We start from the raw sequence: 16,147 nt of genomic DNA, 5'->3' as shown, positions 1-16,147 counted from the left end.
CATGTCTGGGGGTCTGACCCAGAGCGGCCGTTTTCCTCTTTGGTGTTTTGGTAGCCTTGCCTGAGCTCCTTAATTTTCATGTGGCACTGCTGCGGGTCCCTGTTATAGCCTCTGTCCTTCATGCCCTTGGAGATTTTTTCAAATATTTTGGCATTTTGTCTTTTGGAACGGAGTTCTGCCAGCACGGATTCCTCTCCCCATACAGCGATCAGATCCCGTACCTCCCGTTCGGTCCATGCTGGAGCTCTTTTGTGATTCTGGGACTGCATGGTCACCTGTGCTGATGACCTCGCCAGGCTGGCCAAATAGAAAATGAAAATCAAAAGTTCCTGGTGCTTTTCCTATGTACCTGGCTAGTGCATCTGAGTTGAAAGTGCTGTCCAGAGTGGTCACAATGGAGCACTCTGGGATAGCTCCCGGAGGCCAATACTGTTGAATTGCGTCCACACTACTCCAAATTCGACCCGGCGATGTCGATTTCAGCGCTAATCCCCTCGTCGGGGAGGAGTACAGAAATCGATTTTAAGAGCCCTTTAAGTCGACAAAAATGGCTTCGTCATGGGGACGGGTGCAGGGTTAAATCGATCTAACACTGCTAAATTTGACCTAAACTCGTAGTGTAGACCAAGGCTAAGGGATTTCCCCAGGGTCACACAAAGCACCTGTGGCAGAGCCAGGAATTGCACCCAGAATTTCTGAGTCTCAATACAACACCTTAAGTACAAGGCTATAATTCTATCTTGGTCAGCTGCCTCCCCCAGCTGTCATGGGACCCCGCCCCCTGGCTAGTCAGGCTTCACTCTTGATGCATCTCCATCCAGCCACCTGTCACCCAAACTAAACAAATGTAAATGATCGAACAGCGCAGGTGGGCTCCACTCTCTGTACTGAGCAATGGGCAGTGCCCAGCTTTGGTGTGATCACTTTGTTAAATGTGCCCTGGTGGTTAATGGCTGTACCGTGCGTTGAACACAGCAAGCGCTCGGATTAAATGATTAATTAATTACCCTTGTTGAAGTGCTCTGGCGATGAAGAGCGCTATTAATAAGAGGCAGCCTCGTTGGAGGAGGAAGAGTGGAGCTAAACAGGACCACAAAACAGCCCAGTCATTGCCAAGTGTTTATCAGCACTGGGTATAATTTAGCCCACGCACCTTATTATAGTCAATATTTTCCATGTTTGCCAGGAACTGTTTAAGGCATTGATTTTAAAGGACATCTGCATCCTGCTGAGCTTGCTGGAAGCTGCCTAGGCTCCAAGCCACCCAGCCATGGAGAAACTTATGGCACTATAGAGAGGCGTCAGGGAGCAGCTCCTTTGCTGGAGCTCTGCTGATTTACACCCTTGCCTCCAGCTACATCCTCTCAAGACTCATTCCTGTTTGCACTCCCATCACACCCAAGTGCTGGGTACTGTCCAAACACATCACCTGCCCCAAGAGCTCACAACCTAGCAGGCATGCCAGAGGAGGAGAGAAGGGAGGGATTATGTGATTAACTCAAGGTCACACCAGGACGCTGTGGCAGAGCTGGGAATTGAGCCCTCATTACCACAGTCCCAACAACCTGCCTACAAGTCCAGCCTTCCTCCTATCCAGTGTTGCCTCCTGAGCCAGATTTTTAAAAGACCTCAGCTCCCATTTAGACGCCAAGAGAAGTGGGCCAGATGTTCAAAAGAGTAACACTATAGATCCTAAACTCTAGAAAGTAGAAATCCCTAGCTCATGTCTAGCGCTTTTCATCAGTAGATCGCAAAGCGCTTTACAGGGAGGTCAGGATCATTATCCCTGTTTTACAGATGGGGACACTGAGGCACAGAGCAAGGAAGTTGACTTTCCCAAGGTCACCGAGCAGACCAGGTGCAGCACTATCCACTGGGCGCCACTACCTCATTATTTCAGTAATCCAATGGATCTGCAAGCTTGCTGCCCCGGGCTGATGCAATGATTGTATCAGTTATAAATAATGTATGGCTCCCTCGTCACTTTTTGCAGCTTTTTCTTAAAGAGACGTTGTCCTTCATTGTCTGTACCCTGGTCTACACTACAAGCATATGTTGGTATCATTGTGTCCGTCAGGAGCCTTGAGTGACACGGTTACACTGTCCTAGCTCCTGGTGCAGACAGTGCAGTCAACAGAAGGGCTTCTCCTGTCAACATAGCAACAAGCCTCTCACGGAGGTGGAGTACCTACACTGATGAGAGAAGAAAAGGAGTACTTGTGGCACCTTAGAGACTAACCAATTTATTTGAGCATGAGCTTTCGTGAGCTACAGCTCACTTCATCAGATGTTTACCGTGGAAACATCTGATGAAGTGAGCTGTAGCTCACGAAAGCTCATGCTCAAATAAATTGGTTAGTCTCTAAGGTGCCACAAGTACTCCTTTTCTTTTTGCGAATACAGACTAACACGGCTGTTCCTCTGAAACTGATGAGAGAAGCTCTCCCGTGGGTGTAGGTAGTTTCTTCAGTAAGTCCTGCAGCTCTGTAAACACAGACAAAGCCCGTGTTACATAAGGGAATAGCGGAGCTGGTTGGGCAATCATTTCCCCCCGTGAAAAGTTTAGCCATTCTGCTGCAATTTTCCTTTGAAAAACAGTTTTGTTTCTGGTGAAAAACTGGGAAAAAAAACAGATTTAAACCAAAATATCTCAGCTTTTGGGGTTTTGTATTTTTGACAAAAACCCATTTTCAATGGAAATGGAAATTATTTTTTGAAAATTTCCATTTGGTCCAAAAGCCATTTTCCATCCAAAAATATTAATGGAAATTTTTGGACAGCTCTAGTCAATATTGCTGCATGTTGCCATGTTAGATACACTAACGGAGGAGTGAGACTGGGCTTGTGGTTCAAGACAGGAGACCTGGATTCTATACTCATGTTTGTCATCAATTTTATGTGTGACCATGGGCCTCTCTCATGCCTCAGTTTCCCCATCTATAAAGTGGTGACAACATTCTTTCTCTACCTGCCCAGGGGAGGAGTCATTTATATTTGTACGGTGCTTTGGGATCCTCAGCTGGGAGGTGATACAGAACCAGAATCCCAGAGCGAACTCCCACCTCCTTGCAACTTTATGGTTGTATGAAATCCTCCCCCAGATGCAGATTTGGGGGTTTGAGGCATCTCTAATTAATGCTGTGCTAAATATCAGCCCACCTGCAGCTGTTGTACAAGAGACAAATGGCTAGGGTGCAGTAAGTACCTACAGACAGGCAGCACCAGGCTAAACTCTGCTCTCAGCAATGTGCTGCCCACCCCGCCCTCGCCTTGGATATAGGGGGAGGGTGGGATCAGGCCTGCTGCGCACAGCAGTGCCTCTGATGGATGAGACAACGCAGTGGCCAGTTGCAAGCAGCTTGCTGCACCCAGGCAGTGGCAGGCTGACACCGCGTGTTGGGTCAGTCTCTGGGGTGCTGCCGTATTGTATTGCTTTGTCTCCTCTGATATGTAGAGATTATTTTTGTCCCCTCTCTCTGTCTAGATCCGGAGGCGCCGGCCAACTCCCGCCACCCTGGTTCTGAGCAGCGACCAGTCATCCCCAGGTGAGACCTGTAGCCAGCAGATGATTTGCAGGAATCAGTCTCTCTTCCGGAGACCCGGGGAAAACGGTTTCCTTTCTCAGGCCTGGCCCTGCGTCTGGGTGGAACTTGCAGAGTCCAGGCCCTTATGCCAGGGGCCTCTCCAGGCACACCAACCCCACTCCCTCCCCTACGGCTCCAAAACCTGCTCCCCGTTAATGAGGGGCGCAGCCCCTGGCCAGCCAGTGGGCCTGGGCAAAGGATCATGGTTAAGGGCCTGATGTCCAGAAGAGCAGTCCTGGGTTCTGGCCGTGCGCCAGTGGTGAATTTTTAGGCACCACTGCTCTCGTACTGCCGCGCAGCGCATACCCCCAGACTCAGGGGGCGGGGAGACTTGCTCCCTCATCAGAGGGGGATCTCCCCCTCACTTTCCCTCCTGGCTGCTTCCCCACCCCAACCAGCACCACCTTGCTCCAGTCCAGGCTGCGCTTCCTGCTCTGCTCCCAGGGCTGGAGCAGTCACAGAGTCCCAGGGAGCTCAGCCCCCTGCCTCACCCCATCCATCTTCCGTCTCCCTTGGAAACAGCTGCCTCTGGCATCGGAGAGGCCTGGCCTGTGCTGTCCCATCCCAGGAGTCCTTGGCAGCTTCTCCCCGCACCAGGCAGCAGCTGCCTGGCTGAACTATGTGTCCCTGGGATCTGTTTGTCTGTCTCTCTGTCTGTCTAGGGAGATGTCAAGGTGGCCGCCTTCCCTCTGCTTGCAAGGGCTGCATCTGACCTGCAACGTGATGTGTAGACTCTGACAGCAGCCATGGGGCTCCCAGCCTCTGGGTTGTGGGGCAGGGATGTGGCTGGCTACTGTGCTACCCTCCCCCTCCTTGAATCTTTCCAGCTTCCCTCATCACCTTCTCCCTCTCCCTCCTTCTCTCTCCAGCTCTCTCCCTCGCTCTTCTGTTCTGTTTTTCACTGTGCTTCCCTCCCAGCCGCACGCCTGGCCCATGCAGGCTGCGCCCAGGGCCTGTCAGGTGGGGGGTTGGGGGGTGTTTCCTCTGGGCATGGGATGATTGTGTGCACCAGACATGGGGAGCAAGTTAGCAGAGAGGTTGGCATGAGCCATGCAAGTGGGTAAAAAGCAGCAGGACTCGGACAGCACTGCAGAGACCAACGACAGCGATTTCCAATGTGGACCCCACAGTCGGGTCCTGAATCCCATATTGAGGCTCTGAAATACATGGCCTGATTGTTCTTACTTCCGACTTCCCAGTTCTTGTTGACTCGAGGGGGAGGAAGGTGATCAGCATCTTTGATACCAGGCCACTGATTTGGAAGGGGCTTGTGTTAAGGCGTTTTGTGACCTGCATGTGGTCAGATGGTTGTGGTGGCTGTATGGAGGGATAGCTCAGTGGTTTGAGCATTGGTCTGCTAAACCCAGGGTTGTGAGCTTAATCCTTGAGGGGGCCATTTAGGGATCTGGGGAAAAAATTGGGGCTTGGTCCTGCTTTGAGCAGAGGGTTGGACTAGATGATCTCCTGAGGTCCCTTCCAACCCTGATATTCTAAGTTTACAGCTCATGAGCCTGTCTGCAAAATCATGTATTTTATTTTGTTTTGTTTTGATCCAGGGACTTCCTCCCCCCCATACCTCCCCCCATGGTTACGGTGCTGTCAACTCTACCACAGTCATCACGAGTAAGGCAGGTTTGGCCCCTCCTGCTGGAGCTCTCATTAGAGGCCCCAGCTGAGAACAGGGTCCGGTCACACAGGGCACTGTACAGACAGGTGTGGGACAGTCCCTGGCCCCAGCAGTTCACTGTCTCGCATGCAGCACGGTGGTAGTGTAGAAGTTGGAATGGAGATTCGACAAACTCATTTCATGTCAGCAGGGCCGGATTAACTTTTTGTGGGCCCAGTGCCAAACATATTTGTGGGGAATGATTGTAAAAGGGGCCGGGGGCAAAAGCACAGTGGGGTGGGAGCTAGGGTTGGTTCCCGGAGCAAGGGGGGGGCCATGGGTAAACTGCAAGCGCAGCAGGGCTAGGGACGGTGTAAACAGGATCCCCCTCCCACCCCTGCCCACATAAAGCGGGTACCTACCTGGTTCTAGCCCAGTCTCTTCGTCTCTCTCTGCACGGAGCTGCCCCCTCCTGCAGCAGCAGGACAGGCTTTCTTCCAGCCCTCTGGGGTGGGTGTTGGGAGTGGGGGGAGAGGAGGCTAATGTGGTTACTCCTATAACCGGACTTTTAGTTTCCACTCAGCACTGCTAACCGGACACTCAGGTCCCGTTTTCTACTGGAGTTTTCAGTCTAAAACTGGATACCTGGCAACAGGGCCGCCAGAAAACCCTGAGCGGAGGGGAAGGGGCAAACAATCATTTTTAAGCAGTGGGGGGGGGAAGCAAGTGGTGGGTGGGCTAGGGAGTGGAGAGGAGCTAGCGGGCAGGGCCATGTCTGTTGTACTGCTACCCAGGTAGGTTGGAGACTGGGGGGATCAGTCGGCACAGTATCCCCAGCCCATATGACGTGACAGCCAGTGGTGGATTTAGAGTTAGTGGGGCCCCCCCGGCCCTGTGCTCAGCTTCATTTTTGGGGCCCCTCCTTGGGACCCCGCCAACAAAAAGAACATTCTCTCTTATCTCCCCCTGCCCCCGTTTTTCATTCTTTTTTTCTTCATCCTCCTCCTATAAGTAATAGTAAGTAAATGAAAATAAAGTGAGGTACCTTGATTGTTCTTGTAGTCTAACTTATTTTTCCACAGACCACTTAAAAATCGCAGAGGGTCTCGACGGACACTTAATGATCTTTCCAAATATTGTTTGTGCCGTTAGCTAACTATTCTAAAGAGCTTTGGATAAGAGCGCTTTATACAAAAAAATGTAAAACAATGTTGGAGTGCGGGGTCTGGCCAGGAGCTAGGGTGAGGGTGGGGGCTCAAGGTTGGGGCAGGAGGTTGGGGTGTGGAGCGCTTACCTGAGGAAGCTCCTGTTTGGTGCGAGGGGTGCAAGTGGGAATGGGAGGGGGGTGCAGGAGCTCCCGTTTGGTGCTCAGGGTGGGGTATGTGTGGGGGGTGCAGGAGTCAGGACGGAGGCTGGGGAGGTGTGAGGGGGGTGCAGAAGTTGGGCAGGGGGTTGGGGAGGTGTGAGGGGGTGCAGGAGTTGGGACTGGGGATGTGGGCTGGGGTCATGGGGGTGCTCACGGCAGGGGCTGGAGGGGGTAGCCCCGATTCCAGCCCCATCTCCAAGGTCCCACCCCCCCACCCCACCCCACCCCACCCCAGAGCAGCCAGCATGCTGAGGCTCTGCTCTTCCCCCTCCCTCCTGCAGGCAAACAGCTGATCGGTGGCTGGGAGATGGGGAGGGGAGGGAATGCAGCATGCTAGGAGAAGCAGGGGAGGAGCTTGGCTGCTGGCAGAGCCTGTCCTGCTGCAACAGGAGCCAGCAGCATCAAGCTTCTGCCCCCACAGGAGACAGCGGGGGGCAGAGAAGAGCAGGCCAGGCCAGGGCCCCTTTGGACTGTGGGCCCAGCACCATGGTGGTAAATCCAGTACTGCATGTCAGGGCTGCCTAGCTGGAGGGGAACAAATTTCAGACAGTGCTTGAGTCCTAAAAAAAGAGCGCTGGAGCCCCCAGTCCCAGCTCCCCGCTCCGAAGGAGAAATGACTAGCACTGTCCTGGAGCAGGGAGCTGGTCAGAAACGCTGTTCTGGAGCCTTTTGGCGTGATTGACTTGCTAGTTCTAAGTCCAGCTACACTGGGATTCAAAGCAGTGACCAACAAGCAAAAGGCTCATTAGTGACACTCCAAGCTGCTTTCTGGAAAGAAACATTTATTAAATTCCTGGTGCCCATGGAGTAACCCTGCCCCTGAATTGGTTCTAGCTAGAAAGAGTCGGGCAAGGAGCAAACTCTCAGTGGTTTGCAACAGCTCCCCCAAAGAAACTATATTGCAAAGCTAACCACAATAGAGCATTTCTTCGAAGGCTGGATGCTGCTCACTCACTGGGAAAAGAACTTGTAAGACTGTATGTAATAGCATGACCTGGTGACTCCCACTAACAACACAGAACCAGAGCTGGGTGAACTTTTTCAGACAATAGTTCAGGGGTGGCCAAACTTACTGGCCCGCCGAGGTACATACTACAATCTTCAGAAGTTCAAGAGCTGGGGCACACCTTCTGGAAGCCATGGGTTGGGGCTTCAGCCCTGCTCCTGCTGAAGCCCCTAGCCCTGGTAGATGACTCCTGCAGGGCTGATGCCCCAAGACTCCCCTCCCTTCTGCACAGAAGCCCTGAGACCCCACTCCCTGCTGGGCAGAAACCCTTACCACCCGACCCCGCTGCAAGGCAGAGGTCCCAAGCTCCCCCGTCTCCCAGTCACACTTTGGCCACCCCTGCAATAGTTTATTCAACAAAAAAATCAGTTTTAGGTTGACTGAAGCTATTCATGAATTCAGGCGGAATTCAGCAAATAATTTCTGCTGTTAAAAAAAATATTTTTTTTTAAATTGAAACTTTTTACACTTTCAAAATGAAACATTTTGACTTTTACTTTCGAAAGGATGTTCTGTTTCAGAATGTAGCTAGAGTAATTTAAAAAGCAAAACAAAAGAGGAAAAATCACCCGAAAACAAAAGAAACCTGAACATTTTCTGTTTCGGATCAGCACAAGCCAAACAGAAATTCTGATTTTTTGGTTCAGCCAGTGAATGAAAAAATCCGTTATTCATCCAGCTCTATAGAGATTGCATTGTTACAGTGTTTCCTGGATGCCTGCCATAAATTTTCCAGCTGGTTTTAATTCCATCAAATTATTTTTGATGGAAAATTGGATTTTTGACTAAATAATAGCAGACCAAAGAGTCTGCTTTCAGAGGGAAACCACATTTTTTGTCAAAAAAACAAACACCTGAAAACAAATATTTCAATTCAGAGAGCCTGCTGTAGTGCCTCATGGGAGCTGTGGTTTGTTTCCTCATCTCCCCATTCTCCTCTATGAGCTGGGCTGGACTATGTCTCCCAAGATACACAAGGACTTCATAATGCAACTGCCTCCCCTCACCAGCTGGGAGCTGCTGTCTGACCAGGGCCTGGCCTACAGAGGGGAATGGGAGTTTGGAGCACTCAGACTGCAGATCTCATGAGGCATTTCCAAATTGAAATACTTTGTTTCCCACCAAAAAGTTGAAATTTTCTGCCCCCCAAAAAGCCCATTTTCCAATTATCTCTCCTAGATTTTTCTTTTCAGAACTTGGTGCCACCGTTCCTAGTGCTCACCCCTCCTCACCTCCCTGGGCCTGTCCCTGCTGGATAGCTTCCTGCCTTCTGATACGTGCAAACCATTAGCTGGTCTCCCTTCATGTTAGTTGGTTCAGGTGAGAGTGTTTTCTGTTGTAGGCCAAGCTAGTACGACTCCCTTTGGCTTGCTTTTTGTGCCCAGCTCTAGGGAAGGAGTCACTGCTTGCTAATTCCTATCGCAGAACAGCCAGGGTCGCTCTCACACTCATGCGTTCCATTAAAATGGCAGCTGTTGCTTGGATTTGGGTTGCAATCCCTCCCAGCAATGCTCTGCTCTGTGCCTCTAGGGGCCAGGAAAGGCCTCACCTCTTTCTGGGAGCAGCACGGCTGGCAGGATTTAGCTGCTGTTCCGACTAAGGCCCCAGCTCCCTCCACTCCACTGACAAATGAGCTGTGACACGCTGCTGAGACCCACAGAGGGCTGCAGTCTTTTAAAAACACTCCTGGGCGATCAAATATGAATGAGCTTGCAATGCTGCGGCCACTCACTCCCTCACTCTCCAAGGGGCTGAGCAGAACCCCCTTGCAGATGAAGGGAAAGCAGCTATGGACCAGCGGCAGACAGATTTTCAAATGCCAAGTCCCTCACTGGGGCTGGAGCCATTGATTTGGATCCAGGTTTCAAACATCCCAAAAGCCCGTGGCATTTGGATCTGGGGGTTTGGTTCGGCCCGTTAAAAAATGCCAGAGCCAGCGAGGTTCCTAGAGCTGCACAAATGAAGTCTATGCAAACAAAAATTAATTGAATGCATGGAGCTGAGAGGAGCTGGCAGGTGGACCAAGCTCATTTGTGCTGTAATTGGTCTGTCTTTCCTGCTAACCCCTTTGCAGCCATGATACCCTCTGATGCACACAATGCAGGTATTCTCCCTGCAGCCAGATTGGAGGGAGAAGGCTCCACGCTCTGTCTCTTACCATGAAAGGAGCTGGCAGACACGCTCCATCAGCCAGGGTAAACTCTCCGTCTCGGAGAGATGGAAAGTGACAGCAGGAACGAAATGTTAACGATGGGAGATTTAGCATAGCCAGAGCCACACCAGGCCCTTGCTGCCTTCCGTGATCCAATTCACGGGTTCTGCAGGGCTCAGGCATCCTTGCAACCTGCCACACAACTGTAAAGAGAGGGAGTGGCATCCACAGGACTCTTGCATTGAGCTGTGTGAGCCACCATTGTGCCAGTCTCTTTCTGTGATGATTGCCTCCTTGTTCTCCAGAATCTCAGTTTTCATTAAAAATATACTAAGGGCCAGATCCTCAGCTGATGCAACCTGAGCACAGCACCAGTGCAGTCAGTTATCAGCGAGTGTAACAAATGCAGTGATATTCACTTGAGTGTGCACAGACTGGAGCAGTGGCTGTAAGAGGAGTGAACCGCCCCCATTCATCTCAATGGGTGTTGACTCTGAAGCCTACTAATGACATTTAAAAGAAGCAGGACCATCCTATTATGAAACTATGTGCACTGGGTCTTCTTTTGGTGTGTCAATGGGGGAGTCTGGGGAGTCAATGGGGGAGCCTGGGACCATCTTAGGTGACAGCTTCTTATTACAAAAAGAAAAGGAGTACTTGTGGCACCTTAGAGACTAACCAATTTATTAGAGCATAAGCTTTCGTGAGCTACAGCTCACTTCATCAGATGCATATCGTGGAAACTGCAGCAGACTTTATATATACACAGAGAATATGAAACAATACCTCCTCCCACCCCACTGTCCTGCTGGTAATAGCTTATCTAAAGTGATCATCAGGTGGGCCATTTCCAGCACAAATCCAGGTTTTCTCACCCTCCACCCCCCCACACAAATTCACTCTCCTGCTGGTGATAGCCCATCCAAAGTGACAACTCTTTCCACAATGTGCATGACAATCAAGTTGGGCTATTTCCTGCACAAATCCAGGTTTTCTCACATCCCCCCCACCCCCATACACACACAAACTCACTCTCCTGCTGGTAATAGCTCATCCAAACTGACCACTCTTCAAGTTTAAATCCAAGTTAAACCAGAACATCGGGGGGGGGGGGGGTAGGAAAAAACAAGAGGAAACAGGCTACCTTGCATAATGACTTAGCCACTCCCAGCTAAGACTGGGTTAGCTGCTGCTGAGGGAATTGTGTTCTCTGTAGCGGCTGGCTAAGCCCTGTCTTTACGAGAGAGTTACATCCATTGTACTTTACCTCACTGTCGTTATCTTGACGGTTATTAGCACAAGCCAGTGCCTTCACACTCAGCAGGCACACGTGTGGCAATTGGCGTGCTCCTGGAGAGACACGGGTTGGTCCCAGAGCTTCCTTCTGAGCAAGATACACACTAGATGGGAGCACTGTAAGATCCTTTAATACTTTGCCAGGTATGACAGAGGTTAACTTAACTAAGGTATGTGTTACACATTGCCACCTAGTGGCTGAACTGTATAATACAGGTTTCAGAGTAGCAGCCGTGTTAGTCTGTATTCGCAAAAAGAAAAGGAGTACTTGTGGCACCTTAGAGACTAACCAATTTATTTGAGCATGAGCTTTCGTGAGCTACAGCTCACTTCATCGGATGCATAATTAAAGTGGAAAATACAGTGAGGATGTTTTTATACACACAGACCATGAAAAATGGGTGTTTATCACTTCAAAAGGTTTTCTCCCCCCCACCCCACCCCACTCTCCTGCTGGTAATAGCTTATCTAAAGTGATCACTCTCCTTACAATGTGTATGATAATCAAGGTGGGCCATTTCCAGCACAAATCCAGGGTTTAACAAGAACATCGGGGGGGGGGGGGGGCGGGGAGTAGGAGAAAACAAGGGGAAATAGGCTACCTTGCATAATGACTTAGCCACTCCCAGTCTCCATTCAAGCCTAAGTTAATTGTATCCAATTTGCAAATGAATTCCAATTCAGCAGTCTCTCGCTGGAGTCTGGATTTGAAGTTTTTCTGTTGTAATATCGCAACTTTCATGTCTGTGATTGCGTGACCAGAGAGATTGAAGTGTTCTCCGACTGGTTTATGAATGTTATAATTCTTGACATCTGATTTGTGCCCATTTATTCTTTTACGTAGAGACTGTCCAGTTTAACCAATGTACATGGCAGAGGGGCATTGCTGGCACATGATGGCATATATCACATTGGTAGATGTGCAGGTGAACGAGCCTCTGATAGTGTGGCTGATGTTATTAGGCCCTGTGATGGTGTCCCCTGAATAGATATGTGGGCACAGCTGGCAACGGGCTTTGTTGCAAGGATAGGTTCCTGGATTAGTGGTTCTGTTGTGTGGTATGTAATTGCTGGTGAGTATTTGCTTCAGGTTGGGGGGCTGTCTGTAGGCAAGGACTGGCCTGTCTCCCAAGATTTGTGAGAGTGATGGGTCGTCCTTCAGGATGGGTTGTGCATTCCATTACATCTCCCCCTTTAAGTTCTACATTCCTGCCATTTACAAAGTTTACGCTATCACGCTATCTTTGAAGCTCAGCATGTATTAGTCTGTTAAATGCCTCTGAATCATAGTGATTTTCTAATTACACGACCCAAACACATAACAGCTTGCTCATCTGGCTGTCCATTAATTGCAATGATTGGCTATGTTCAGTTTGGAATCCTTGTGTTTTCTTCTTCTGTATCCGCCATCTGTAGGATTTGCTCTGTTGATCTTTCTGAAGAACAAACTGTATATGTCGATGGTTTCTGTTGAACTCTCCACTGTTGGTCTCAATCACATATGATCTGGGCGATGAATTCTTTTTCTTTACAATAGCTGGACCTATCCATCCTTTTTCTGCATCCAATTTGACACAAACACAGTCACCAGGTTCTAGACCCAGGTGTTTTCTGAGTGACAGCTGTTGTAAAAGTGTTTTTAGGGTCTTTTTGCCTTTTTATCCAATTTGGCTACTGTTTTCATGTCTGGCCACTTTCGAGATAGTTTCTGTTCCAAAGTTGGAACAATAGTTCTGAGCTGTCTTCCCATCAGGAGTTGTGATGGACTATATCCAGTAGCCACTACTGGTGTTGATCTGTAACTCATAAGAGCAAGGAATGGATCTTCCTGCTGTAGGATTTTGTTGGCTGCCTATACAGTTTATCTCAGCCTCTCTGTTCAATTATGGCTAATGTGGGTTAAGTCTGTAGCTTCTGTGAAAGATGTGTTAACCCGATCTTTTATAAAAGAGAGAGCTTTTATAAAACATTCAGCATTTTCTCTGATGAAAACATTCTCTTTCATAAACCACATTTCTCTGAGGTATAAAATATGCATCAAACATAGCCAGAACCATTTCATAGTCATCTTTGTGACTGTCTTCAGTAAAGTCAAAGGATTTGCCTGCTGCCCAATAGCATAAACAAAGAAAATACCTGAATATCTTCAGGTTCACTGTGGAACTTGGCAGCAATGCAAAATCTTGCAAAATCTTGTGTTCAGTCTGTCCATTCTGAAGGTTTGTCAAAGCTGAAGTTCTCTGGGGCATTGAAGAGTGGCACTTTGATGAGATCCTGCAAGCTTTGTTGCTTTGTTCCTTCTGTTTCCAACTTTTGTTGCTGTTTCCCTTCTGTTTCTGTTCTTAGTTTATTTCTGATGCCATGTCATGCTCCTGTACCAGACATGGTCTGGTCACAGAGCTTCCTTCTGAGCAAGATACACAACCAGATATGTGCACTATTAGTCTATTCAATGCTCCGGGATGTATGGCTGAGGTTAGGTTAAATAAGTTAGGTTACACACAGCACTGCCTAGTGGCTGAACAGTATAATACCATTTAGGATTCCGTTACAGTAATGGACTTGCTGTTACATCCCAGACTGCACTCAGTTGTCTTAATCCCAGAATCCCCAGCACTGCTCCAAACAACAGTTCATTGAGGGTGATTTCACATGGCCTTCTGGGCAAGTGCCCAAGTAACATGCGACCAAACAACTAACAAAGTTACCATGGACAATAAAGAGGAAGGGGTGCAGATCAGGATAAGGAAAGAACAAATCCGAGATCTTCTGACTAGTTTGAAGGAATTCAAATCAGCAGGACCAGATGCTATTCAGCCCAGGGTACTGAAGGAATTAGCTGAAGCCACTGGCAATAATATTTACAAACTCATGGATGACAGGAGAGGTCCCAGATGACTGGAGAAGGGCTAACCTAGGGCCCATCTTTAAAAGGGGGGAAAGGAGGAACCAGGGAACTATAGACCAGTCAGTCTGACATTTTACCTGGGAAGCTACTACAGCAATGTATAAATAAAGTCCTACCAATTTACAGCCATGAAAAATGCATCACGGACCGTGAAATCTGGTCTCCCCTGGTGAAATCTGGTCTTTTGTGTGCTTTTATCCTATACTATACAGATTTCACGGGGGAGACCAGCATTTCTCAAACTGGGGGGGGCCTGACTCAAAAGGGAATTGCAGGGGGGTTGCAAGGTTATTTTAGGGGGATTGTGGTATTGCCCCCCTTATCTATGTGCTGCCTTTCAGAGCTGGGTGGCTGGAGAGATCTGGTTGTTGGCCAGGTGCCCAGCTCTGAAGGGAGCGCCCCGGGGCCAGCAGTGCAGAAGTGAGGGTGGCAATACCGTGCTATGCCATCCTTCTGTGCTGCTGCTGGCGGCGGCTCTGCCTTCAGAGCTGGGCTCTCGACCAGCAGCCATCGCTTTCCAGCTGCCCAGCTCTGAAGGCAGCGCCGCCGCCAGCAGCAGCGCAGAAGTAAGGGTAGCAGCACCGCGACCCCCTTACATTAACCTTGCGACCATCCCACAACTCCTTCTTGGGTCAGGACTCCTACAGTTATAACACTCTGAAATTTCAGGTTTAAATCATGACATTTATGATTTTTCAAATCCTATGACTGTGAAATTGACCAAAATGGACTGTGAATTTGGTAGGGCCCTATGTATAAAACATTCAATTTGCAAATACCTGGATGATGAAGGGGTAATCTCTAAAAGAAAAGGAGTACTTGTGGCACCTTAGAGACTAACCAATTTATTTGAGCATGAGCTTTCGTGAGCTACAGCTCACTTCATCGGATGCATACCGTGGAAACTGCAGCAGACTTTATATACACACAGAGAATATGAAACAATACCTCCTCCCACCCCACTGTCCTGCTGGTAATAGCTTATCTAAAGTGATCATCAAGTTGGGCCATTTCCAGCACAAATCCAGGTTTTCTCACCCTCCACCCCCACACACACAAACTCACTCTCCTGCTGGTAATAGCCCATCCAAAGTGACAACTCTCTACACAATGTGCATGATAATCAAGGTGAGCCATTTCCTGCACAAATCCAGGTTCTCTCACCCCCTCACCCCCATCCAAAAAACCCACACACAAACTCACTATCCTGCTGGTAATAGCTCATCCAAAGTGACCACTCTCCCTACAATGTGCATGATAATCAAGGTGGGCCATTTCCAGCACAAATCCAGGTTTTCTCACCCCCCCCCACCCCCATACACACACAAACTCACTCTCCTGCTGGCAATAGCTCATCCAAACTGACCACTCTCCAAGTTTAAATCCAAGTTTAACCAGAACGTCCGGGGGGGGGGGGGGAGGTTAGGAAAAAACAAGGGGAAATAGGCTACCTTGCATAATGACTTAGCCACTCCCAGTCTCTATTTAAGCCTAAATTAATAGTATCCAATTTGCAAATGAATTCCAATTCAGCAGTTTCTCGCTGGAGTCCGGATTTGAAGTTTTTTTGTTTTAAGATAGCGACCTTCATGTCTGTGATTGCGTGACCAGAGAGATTGAAGTGTTCTCCGACTGGTTTATGAATGTTATAATTCTTGACATCTGATTTGTGTCCATTTATTCTTTTACGTAGAGACTGTCCAGTTTGACCAACGTAAATGGCAGAGGGGCATTGCTGGCACATGATGGCATATATCACATTGGTGGATGTGCAGGTGAACGAGCCTCTGATAGTGTGGCTGATGTTATTAGGCCCTGTGATGGTGTCCCCTGAATAGATATGTGGGCACAGTTGGCAACGGGCTTTGTTGCAAGGATAAGTTCCTGGGTTAGTGGTTCTGTTGTGTGGTATGTGGTTGTTGGTGAGTATTTGCTTCAGGTTGCGGGGCTGTCAGACAGTTTGGATGAGCTATTGCCAGCAGGAGAGTGAGTTTGTGTGTGTATGGGGGTGGGGGGGGTGAGAAAACCTGGATTTGTGCTGGAAATGGCCCAACTTGATGATCACTTTAGATAAGCTATTACCAGCAGGACAGTGGGGTGGGGGGAGGTATTGTTTTATGATCTCTGTGTGTATATAAAGTCTGCTGCAGTTTCCACGGTATGCATCCGATGAAGTGAGCTGTAGCTCACGAAAGCTCATGCTCAAATAAATTGGTTAGTCTCTAAGGT

The 16,147-nt window shown here is 49.0% G+C and overlaps 1 protein-coding gene across 3 annotated transcripts in view; it reads left to right on the top strand.

Moving 5' to 3' along the window:
- PPP1R1A (protein phosphatase 1 regulatory inhibitor subunit 1A) overlaps positions 1–16,147 on the top strand; it is an 81,172-nt gene that overhangs the window by 44,073 nt on the left and 20,952 nt on the right. For all 3 annotated transcript variants that reach the window (XM_073318379.1, XM_073318378.1, XM_073318377.1), the window contains exon 2: positions 3,485–3,545. In XM_073318379.1, coding sequence (XP_073174480.1) covers positions 3,485–3,545 — 61 coding nt within the window. The remainder of the gene's footprint in view (positions 1–3,484; positions 3,546–16,147) is intronic.

Source organism: Lepidochelys kempii, chromosome 20 (genome assembly GCF_965140265.1).
Source record: "Lepidochelys kempii isolate rLepKem1 chromosome 20, rLepKem1.hap2, whole genome shotgun sequence".
Taxonomy (NCBI): Eukaryota; Metazoa; Chordata; order Testudines; family Cheloniidae; genus Lepidochelys; species Lepidochelys kempii.
This window is presented reverse-complemented; position numbering and strand designations above follow the sequence as displayed.